Genomic DNA, 11,264 nt, shown 5'->3' on the forward strand with positions numbered 1-11,264 from the left:
TATACAGCCAACACCCCCCCTTCTAACTGCACACACTGAGTATACAGCCAAGACCCCCCCTCCTGACTGCACACACTGAGTACACAGCCAAGACCCCCCCTCCCTCACTGCACACACTGAGTATACAGCCAAGACCCCCCCCTCCCCTCACTGCACACTGAGTATACAGCCAAGAGCCCCCCCTTCTGACTGCACACACTGAGTATAGAACCAAGAGCCCCCCTCCCTCACTGCACACACTGAGTATACAGCCAAGACCCCCCCCTCCCCTCACTGCACACTGAGTATACAGCCAAGAGCCCCCCCCCCTCACTGCACACTGAGTATACAGCCAAGAGCCCCCCCCCCCGCACTGCACACTGAGTATACAGCCAAGAGCCCCCCCCCCCCTCACTGCACACTGAGTATACAGCCAAGACCCCCCCCCCCTCACTGCACACTGAGTATACAGCCAAGACCCCCCCCTCCCCTCACTGCACACTGAGTATACAGCCAAGACCCCCCCTCAGCAGGAGAACGGTGGTTTGTTCCTCTCAGGAGGGGGCAGTGGCCTGTTCCTCAGCAGGAGGGGGGAGTGGTTTGTTCCTCTCAGGAGGGGGAAGTGGTCTGTTCCTCTCAGGAGGGGGAAGTGGTCTGTTCCTCTCAGGAGTAGAGTGCCAGTATTAGGGGAGTGGAGGGTGCAGGGGGAGTGTACACAGCAGATGAGTGAGGTAGGGAGGGGCCAGGATGCTGAGTAGAGTGCCTGTATTAGAGGAGTGGAGGGTGCAGGGGGAGTGTGCACTGCTGGCAGGTGAGTGAGGTAGGGAGGGGCCAGGTCATTGAGAGCTTTGTAGGTGTGCAAAAGAATTTTGAAATTGATTGCTTGGATGGGAAGCCAGTCCAAGATTTTTAAAGTGGGTGTGATGTGTTGCCAGGATCTAGTGCGTGTTAGCATTCTGGCAGTAGAGTTTTGGACGTGCTGAAGTTTCGTCAGTAGGGTGTTAGGGAAGCTGTAGAATAGAGAATAACAGAAGTCAAGCCAGGAGGGAACAAAAGCAAGAATTAAGCATTCAGCAGTGGAGGTGGACAGTGAAGGACGATGGCAAACACTATCTCTAAGGTGAAAAAACTGTGCTTTGACCAGATTATTAACACGAGGTCGAAAAGACAGCAGGGGTTTGAGTATGACAGCTAGATTACAAAGTGCCTTTGAGGCTTGAACATTGAAACCATCAATATCTATTGTGAAGTGGTTGAGTTTGGATAGCTGGGTATTTGCAATAATAATAATACATTTTATGTATATAGTGCCTTCTGTTTTGTCACTTGTCGGCAAAGTGAGGACTAAGTGGTGATCCTCCTGCAAGGATCATGGCGAGATTGCAGCATGCAATGCTGAAGGAGGTCAAAAAGTACCCTGAAATAACAGCAAAGGACCTGCAGTGCTTATGTCAACAACTTCAAATAGGCATTTATGATGCCACTGACGCACCAAGTGACATCACAATGACATCAAATTATATAGAAAACATACCCAAGTTCGGCTGCAGACAGAAGCTCAGTTTAGTGTAAGCTTCTGTCTCCGTGTCACTGTGTCATTCTGGGATTTCCTTTTCTCATACATACTGGAAGAAGAAGATCCCTCCAGCTAGCTCAGGTGTAATAAAGTTCTTGTGTAATTCAGGTGTAATTCAGGTGTAGTGTAGCTCAGGTGTAATGAAGTTCAGGTGTGATTCAGGTGTAATGTAGCTCAGGTGTAGTCTGTAGTGTAGCTCAGGTGTAATGAAGTTCTGGTGTAATTCAGGTGTAGTCTAGCTCAGGTGTAATGAAGTTCTGGTGTAATTCAGGTGCAATGTAGCTCAGGTGTAATGAAGTTCTGGTGTAATTCAGGTGTAATGTAGCTCAGGTGTAATGAAGTTCTGGTGTAATTCAGGTGTAATTCAGGTGTAGTGTAGCTCAGGTGTAATGTAGTTCTGGTGTTATTCAGGTGTGATTCAGGTGTAGTGTAGCTCAGCGGTAATGAAGTTCTGGTGTAATTCAGGTGTAGTCTAGCTCAGGTGTAATGAAGTTCTGGTGTAATTCAGGTGTAGTGTAGCTCAGGTGAAATGAAGTTCTGGTGTTACTCAGGTGTAATTCAGGTGTAACGTAACTCAGGTGTAATGAAGTTCTGGTGTAATTCAGATGTAATTCAGGTGTAGTGTAGCTCAGGTGTAATGAAGTTCTGGTGTAATTCAGGTGTAGTGTAGCTCTGGTGTAATGAAGTTCTTGTGTAACTCAGGTGTAATTCAGGTGTAGTGTAGCTCAGGTGTAATGAAGTTCAGGTGTAATTCAGGTGTAATGTAGCTCAGGTGTAATGAAGTTCTTGTGTAACTCAGGTGTAATTCAGGTGTAGTGTAGCTCAGGTGTAATGAAGTTCTGGTGTTATTCAGGTGTAATTCAGGTGTAATGTAGCTCAGGTGTAATGAAGTTCTGGTGTTATTCAGGTGTAATTCAGGTGTAGTGTAGCTCAGGTGTAATGAAGTTCTGGTGTAATTCAGGTGTAATGTAGCTCAGGTGTAATGACATTCTGGTGTCATTCAGGTGTAATGTAGCTCAGGTGTAATGAAGTTCTGGTGTAATTCAGGTGTAATGTAGCTCAGGTGTAATGAAGTTCTGGTGTAATTCAGGTGTAGTGTAGCTCTGGTGTAATGAAGTTCTGGTGTAATTCAGGTGTAATTCAGGTGTAGTGTAGCTCAGGTGTAATGACGTTCTGGTGTAAATCAAGTGTAAATCAGGTGTAGTGTAGCTGAAGTTCTGGCGTAATTCAGGTATAGTGTAGCTCAGGTGTAATGAACATGTAATGTTTGGAGTGCTAACACAATAATAATAACACCAGCAGTCCTTGGAGAAAGACTTCACCAAAACCTTGGGCTCTGCGCTGGCACAATACGAATGGCTTATTGAATGCACTCGTGTATTACCTGATGGTGTGTCCCCTGCCGTAATTCTAAGTATATAAAAATGTTACTCTGTATTGGACTGGTAGAATGTGTCCTAATAAATGGTTATATCTAATTGCATTGCATTTATGCAAAAAGGTCTATCAATAAAATATCTATGTAATTGTGTTTTGAATACACAATGATAGCTCAGCTGAATGAAACGTGAGTGTTACAATAACTAGCAAACATATACTCCATTTCATTTCTGAGTGTGCACTCTGGTCACCCTGAAATAACCCTAACCCTAAACCCTAAAATAATCAACTATCTATTCATCCAGTTTTCTGTTTTTCATTCACTCATGTTCTGTCCACCCGCAGAGTGAAAGCAACGAGCCTGCTCAAATTAAGCTGTCCAGTCAAGGTGAGAAGCTGACTAAATGGGCCCCTTCACATTGAGTGGATAGTTAAAGTCCTTCCATACCACCCAAGCCAATTAAGGATTCTCTCACACAGCTGGAGTGCAGTGTTCTCTCAGGGGTAATATATCATTATTTGACATCATACTCAGACCTGTGACAGGCTGTGCTGCTCCATCCTTATTGCTTAATCTATAATACAAAGGCATGTAAATAACTGCATGATATGCTGATGTGGTTTTATGATGTAATCACTGTGTAAAGAGCATTGGCGGTGGGGTGTGTCATTCCCAATACTGCTATTATGGTGGTGAGGGGCCCCTTCACACAAGTACAAAGCTGGAGGAAGGGTTTGTCAGATGTGACTAAATGCTCGACTGGAGCGAACAACGAATCTCTTGACTGACACACAGACACACAGACGCACAGATGCACAGACGCACAGACACACTGACACACAGACGCACAGACACACAGACACACAGACGCACGGACACACAGACGCACAGACACACAGACACAGGAAACTCCTTATCAGGAGGATTGTTTGTTTTCTATCACATTTGCTCTTTCTCTCTCACACTCTCAATTCAATTTCAATTCAATATGCATTGAGAGTGTGAGAGAGAAAGAGCAAATGTGATGGAGAGGGAGGAAGAGAAAGAGATTTGGGAAACAAGTAAGAAAGAGATAGAGAGAGAAGGAAAGAGGGAGGGAGATAAACAGAGTGAAGGGAGAGAGAGAGAGAGAGAGAGAGAGAGAGAAATGTGAGAATGTGCTGTGACAGGCCATTCTTAGCCCTGCTGACACCCAGAAATGTCAGCTTTGTATGAGATCCCACGTACGCTTGAGAAAGGCTTGATATTCTGCCTCCCCCCGCCTGCTGGCTGGAGAACACCCACCAGACTCGACTGCAACCTGACGGTTCTGTACATGCTGTGCCGGAGCTTCCAGTCTGTCTGAGCTGCCAGTGTGGTGTAGCTGCCAGTGTGTCGGAGCTGCCAGTGTGGCGTAGCTGCCAGTGTGGCAGGGCTGCCAGTGTGCCGGAGCTGCCAGTGTGGCAGGGCTGCCAGTGTGCTGGAGCTGCCAGTCTGCCAGGGCTGACAGTGTGCCAGAGCTGCCAGTGTGGCATAGCTTCCAGTGTGCCAGAGCTGCCAGTGTGGCATAGCTTCCAGTGTGCCAGAGCTGCCAGTGTGGCATAGCTTCCAGTGTGCCGAAGCTGCCAGTGTGCTGGAGCTGCCAGTGTGCCAGGGCTGCCAGTGTGCTGGAGCTGCCAGTGTGCCGAAGCTGCCAGTGTGGCATAGCTTCCAGTGTGCCGAAGCTGCCAGTGTGCTGGAGCTGCCAGTGTGCCAGGGCTGCCAGTGTGCCAGGGCTGCCAGTGTGGCAGGATCCTGGGTCCTTGTGAGTGGCATTGTGGTTTCACCGAACAGGAGATCTCATTTACCATGCTCATCTTGAACCATGTTTCTTAGAATACCATAAATATTCCACACTGATAGGCAGTGATTTTAAATAGAATCCAACGACCGTAGTGTGGCTTACCATAGCTTCCTGTTTCACTGGGGAATGAAAATAAGCCAACACGCATGTAACACGCGTGTGTGTCATCCATCACTGTGGGAAAACACAACAAATTATCAGAACACACAAGACAAATGGTTACTGAGGAGATGATTACAAGCAAATAAATAAGACACTGCTCTCCTCCATTAGGTCAATAATTTAAAAGTTTAAAGTCATTTAAATACTGGTAAGCTTTTCTGGAACGCAAGTGCATCTCGCCCCACACACAGTCAGGCAGATAGTTTGGGAAATCCATAGGCCACAGCCACAGAGATTTGCAAACTTGAGTGCATCTTGGGGACAAAACGTCTCCAAATAGGCGGGAATCCCTGGTAGGGAATAAGCATCTGGGGCAGGCTAAATGGAATGGGAAATTCAGCTGGGAATGGGTGTTGATCTGATGGGATCAAAATGGAGCTTTTTCGGCAAGCGTACCAGTGGTGGGTTTGACATCAAGAGATGGACACTTCTGTTGGAAAGAACATCATAGCTGCAGTGAAATGCAGTGGTGGATCTTTGATGATCTGGGGTTGTTTTTGGTCCTGGGAGTCAAGGTTAAGTCAATGGAATCATCAACCCTAGCAGGCACATGCACGCCAGGAAATGCATTTTAGCCAAAAACCTGGTTCCCTTTGCCAGGAAGCTCAAAATTATTTTTCTGAAAGACAACATACCACAATATCAACCAAGAAATGGTTCATGTTTTGAAATGGCCGTCTCAGTCGCCGGACTTGAACCTGGTGAAAAATGTGTGGTTTGAATTGCAGAAGGGAAGCCCCTACTAAATGACTGAAGGGTCTTTAAAGATTCTGTATGGAGGAATGATCTAATACCCTCTAATATGTTCACCAATCCCATGAACACTGGGACTACGCAAAAGCCTTATCCTTGTGAAGGGACTGGGAGGGTGCTGAAACACTGAAAACAGCAGTGTGAATATTTGTAACATTCATTTTTTCTGAAAATAAATTGAGAATTGAGAAAAGGTTTGTATTGGTTCATTCCATCATATACTGTGGTTAAGTAGAATATTTTCCATGTTGGAGAATGTAAAGTATAGCTCAGTAATTATAGTATTTAGTTTGTAGTCTTTTCTGTTTGTCTTTATGAAGGGTCTGAATAAGTTGGGCGAACACTGTACCCACACACAAGCACACAGTCATACATGTCCCTCCTTAGATACTGCACCACTGTTGCTCGGGAAACAAGCATCTGCAGGTCTTGTTCACAAATTTTTTGCGCCAGGAGAATTGGCCCTTTTTCCCCAAGGTGTCCTCTTGCAGCCCTGCCACTGATGATTTTAGCCAGCCGGGCGCGTCCCAAACTTTTACACACGACATTCTGCACACTGGGACTAAATTTATCTCATTATCTTTTGAGTTGTTGCCTTTGCATTGCACACACTTTACTCCACTTTTTCCTTTTTTTGTGAATTAACTATTATATCAGCAAGATCCATGGTTTTTACATATTACAATATCAAAACAAACTTTTTTTGTAAAGGGCTTTTTAACATAGATTCCTGAGGACTTTCCTGATGAAAAAGTATAAGGGAAAATAAATATGCGCATAAAAGCAAATAAATTTGACAACAGTAAATCTTATTTATGGCTTTTCATTGGATTTTTATTTGTCAGTACACCAGGAATCTCGTTGATGACATTATGAAAGGTAATATTTTCAGGACACGGACTGGCATGCAGGGATTGAGCTGTGGGTGTCCCTTTAAACAGAGCATGGTCACTGAGATGTCAGCCTTGTTTAGTTCATCATGCTGGAACCTGAAGGACATGCACAGTTATGATCGCTGAGCGCACACCTGTCTGAAAGGCTCCAGCTTGCACACGATGAAGCCCGTGATGACCAGAGAGGACACTGTGTTAGCTTCACTTTGTCCAATCACTGACCTGTCTGGCTTTCTGAATGCGAAGTCCTCCTGGAAGAAGACCAGGCAGGTTGAAATGTACCACCCGCCCGTCCCTTTTAACTCACAACAAAACATCAAAAAAGTGTAAAATCAACTTTGACAGAGTACACAAAAAATGGTCAGTATAAAATCAGCTCTGGCAGAGTACATGTTTGTACCTTGCAGGCTTATATAAACACTGTTAATGCTTAAGTAATGCTGAATATTTCATTGTGTACCTGTACTCTGCACTCTCACAATGAATTTAGACTTCATTGAGTTCATGCAAAATGTACTAGTTTAATTTTAGGTATTTCTGGCTCAATGAGAGCAGGCTGACTTCACACTGCAGAACTGTCACTCAGCTCAGGTAGAATTCACACGGATATGCTTCACACTGCGTGATTCAGGTTTAGCAAATGGCTTCTCTTCCACGCTAGAGTCGGATGACTCTGAGATAAGGCTGGAGTGGAAATGACCTCGTCGTCTTTTTACCGGCCTGTATTTGAATCAGTAAAGCAGCTTTTTGGCACTCATCGAAGAGTGAAACATAGCTTTCAGCATTCCCCCATAACCAGTGGAGGATGGGCTCCCCCTCTATAGCCGGGTTCCTCCTGAGATTTTGGGGAGTTTTTTCTCACCACCATTTGAGGGTTTTCTCCCCACTGGGAGTTTTTACCTCATGTAAAATCAAACAATCTCAAGATAGACTAGGTGAAGGATACACAGACAACAACATTAATTCCCCAACATCAGAGCGTGAGAAATCTACTATCAGGCATAAATGAGTCATAATCAAATATTAGATTTTTATTTAGAGTTTTTCATCAAAATATCACAATTATTACAAATATAATATAGTGAAATGTAAATGCTACAGTCACTTTGACACTGGGCATCAATATTTCGATTTTCCTTTTGCAAGTGGAAAGATCATTTTGGTTATTATTCCAGTCCCCTGTGTCTGATTAAATCTGAGTTTGCTCTACTTGCATTTTGGTGTATGATATGTTAAGAACATTGCTGACAATTTGTTACATGACCATGATGCAGTTTGAAGGTGGTCATGGCTTTACACTTCGAGTGTTTGTGATACAGAGCTTGTTGGGCACGTTCCGAAAGTGCGGGGAACATACATCTAAGATGTATATCTCCCTGGTTTGGAACACTGAGATCAGTAGCGTACATTTAAGTAAATTATTTAAAGCATGTGCGCTCATGCATGGACACAAGAGCGACACTTAGTAATTCCGTTGCATGTCCTGCTGTCGCGTGTCTGTTATTCTCTGAATAATCACACAAAATCAACCAGACGTTAATGGAAGATTTTATGCTAATGTGGTTCAAAAAAAGGCAATCGTGTATTCTCGTGTTGAAATGGGAATGAGGCTGAAATGTGCGTCTTAAAATTGTTTTTAGAGGCAAATGATTTTTTAAACACACTAATAGGAACAAAAATACTACGTATACGTGAGAGCCCAAGACGAAATTGCGAGGAAGTGAAAAGAGGGAGACTAATATAAGGCAATGTGTTTGACAACATGTTCCAGACCACCGCGCTGCTGCACGTTACGCAAGGAACTCTTTTGCCATGCGTAGCGGTATCATAGAGCAGGCACCTTTTCCAAACTGCCAGTGATTTTGTCGAGCAACTCGCTCAATCAAATTAAATGGCAAAAGATATTAATGCACTCGATTATAGTCATCGAGACGAATAAACACTGAGCAAGTCCATTAAATTGTAAACGCAAATAATCGCCCTAATCTGAGCAATAGGCCAAGTAATGACGCATTTATCTCATTAGTTTCCCCCCCGGCACATTCATATTGTTGCTTACTGCTATTAAGATTAAATTAATGCTTAGTAACTAAAACATCGTTTTAAGCGTTTGTTGAAAACTTATCATTCGTTTTGCAATTTGCTGGTATTGGGAAACGGTGTGATCGGGTTCATGACTTGGTAACTAGTAAACGCAGACAGTTCATTTTGGCATAGCATGTTACAAATAATAAACGAGCGGCCAATAAAAACTCTTTATTTTTTATAAACATGTGCACAAATCATTCAAGTTTTTACTGTTGCAATTAAGTCATGCAGGTATTGAGAATTAGAAAGATGTGCAAAAACAGTGAAGTTAAAATTCACCGTAAGTAATCGCCATCGCGCATGCTTCTTTGTGTTAAACACCCGTTTAAAAATAGCACAAGTAACATGCGGAATTGATAAACGTGCACATATACTTCCGCCTCAATACTCATCCCCGAGAGTGCGTATTAAAAGTAACAAATCCTCGAAAAAGAAACACTTCACATTTGTAGAGCACATTAAAAATTCTTTACCGGCTACGGATTCAGTCAATGAATCGGCATGCATTGTCGGGATCTGTCCTCAATAAACATGTAAAAAATACAGCACGCACGATTTACGATTTCACTGCGAGAGGAAACGTGTAAACATTTTCTTTACCCACTTTAGCAGGAGGGCGCTCAGGTAAAAGACAATCACACGTAACATCGGTTGCTTTCCGCCCCCCTGAAAGAACGAAAACAATGAGTCCTTTTCCCCCAGTGCATATTAAAACGTAAAAACTCAACAAATAAAAAACTTCATTACAAACCAACTTTTATGAATGAAAACTAGAGCAAATAGGCAGATGAAGGCTTTGTTGACAGACTCTCTTATCACCGTCTTCGTTGGCAGCTCAGTTTGTTTTAGGTTTGAAACCAATTCAATTGAGCACCGCAAAACTGATCCAGCAGCAACCCTCCTTGAGCAGATGTCAACAGCTTAAGTCAGTTAAGTCCGATGATTACCGCTTCCACATCCTTAGAAGGTCTCCGCTCCCGTACAAGAAAGTTTATCATGCTCTCAGATTTGATCATGAGATTACAGCCGAGAAAGAAGATGCCGAATATTACCGTCAGTGACAGGACGCACAGCACGGCTATTTGCACAACCCGCATGATGAAGATTTTCCGCTCATCCGGAGGCAGAACCAGAGAACCGCCGTCAGTGGTGGCGATGCCACTGCCGTTGCAGCAGCCGACCAGAGTCCCCGCGAGGTCCTGGCTCCGGTTGAGGAAGAGGCCGTGCGTCAGGAAGGTCTGGTTGAAGAAGGAGCTGTTCATCGTTCCGTGGTTCTGAAGCTGGCCAAGAGAAGACGGCATACTACTCCGAGCAGACAGATGGATATCCTGGTCTGCGATTTAACTTTGTCATAGAAACTAACAAAAGCGAGCAAACTTCACAAACTCCAATGGCGTCACTGGTACATTTTTAAACTAACAAATGTGCAAGTATTAAGTATTAATCTTCAATTCAGTTTAAGCAATAATCACAGTCTGTGCTCTTGCTCAGTTACAATTAGCATCGTTTCTAAATATAAGGTTGGCATATTGTGATAGGTACCCGAAGGGCAACTTGTTCGCAGCTCAGCGTCAAACAAGTCCCTTGGGCATGTCGTGTTAAATGTTTTTATTTCTCTGCCAGGACCTATGGGAGGCTACAGCCCTGCACATGTGCTCGCGTGTGCTCTTAGTCAAACGTCGCCGTGTGTCCTTTCTAAGTGGTTTATGAATTCCCCTCTGACCACACCACCAACCCCGAGTCGGGGAGTTTATGCCGTAATGAGCGCGCGGCGCGCAGTAACGCGCTAAGGCACCCCACTAGTAAAAACTAGGACGGAAACCGCTGCGAACGTGTAGCAGGGCGAATTAATGAAGGTACGTCTAATATAAACGATTATATTCTGGAACATTAACGCAGCTAATAATGTTTCTGAAGTACAAACGAGTCTTCTTTTATCTCTCCTACGCTCTGGATCGCAGTGTTTTCAAGAAGAGTAGTTTCAAGGGTTTGAAATGCGCGGATGTGCTATGTGACCCAGTGAAAGGGAATGCATAGCCTAGTATAATTTCCATAAATATAGCCTAATACTTTGATTTCTCGTAATGCCGAAGTGGTATGATAAAAAAATTAACTGCTAGACACTGACAAGTACTGCAGGTGTGCGCGTGTGTAAAACATGTATTGCCCTCAAAATGTACAGGAGAAAGTTTGAGGTAATTCCTCGGTTTAGCTTTTGAGTATTAAAATTACAATGATAATTTTGCCAACAATAAATAAATAAATTAATTAATAGAATACAAAGACGTGTTCGGGAGGGAAAGAGATATAGCCTATGGCATACAGAGGCGGGAAACCACGCCGAAGGAAATTAAAACTAACAGTTCTGACCAAATCCATAGAAATAGACCAGAAAACACTGCCGAATCCCCCCATTTTCACCATTTCTGCCGGAGGTTATTTTCTGAGAGACTGAAAACACAATTGCGATGCGTAAAGCTGGCTCCCAGTTTTATTTAAATGAATACCCGGTATATCTGTGTAAAACCTGTGAGGTTGCTTGGATAGACCGAAGGCAAAGCTGTCTCTCACATACCTGAGTCAAAGCGACTTTACTCCCTACAGTATAAT

The 11,264-nt window shown here is 43.8% G+C and overlaps 1 protein-coding gene across 1 annotated transcript; it reads right to left on the reverse strand.

Moving 5' to 3' along the window:
• Positions 1–7,584: 7,584 nt before the first annotated feature.
• rprml (reprimo-like) lies at positions 7,585–10,663 on the reverse strand. The gene has a single exon (XM_035397283.1). It carries the CDS (start codon positions 9,953–9,955, stop codon positions 9,581–9,583), a length of 375 nt encoding a protein of 124 aa, XP_035253174.1. The 5' UTR covers positions 9,956–10,663; the 3' UTR covers positions 7,585–9,580.
• Positions 10,664–11,264: the final 601 nt, after the last annotated feature.

The sequence above is a fragment of the Anguilla anguilla genome, chromosome 17 (assembly GCF_013347855.1).
Source record: "Anguilla anguilla isolate fAngAng1 chromosome 17, fAngAng1.pri, whole genome shotgun sequence".
In the NCBI taxonomy this organism is placed as follows: Eukaryota; Metazoa; Chordata; class Actinopteri; order Anguilliformes; family Anguillidae; genus Anguilla; species Anguilla anguilla.

What these genes read in the sequence shown, in the direction of transcription:
- rprml (XM_035397283.1), bottom strand. Translation starts at nt 9,955, where the DNA reads ATGCCGTCTTCTCTTGGCCAGCTTCAGAACCACGGAACGATGAACAGC.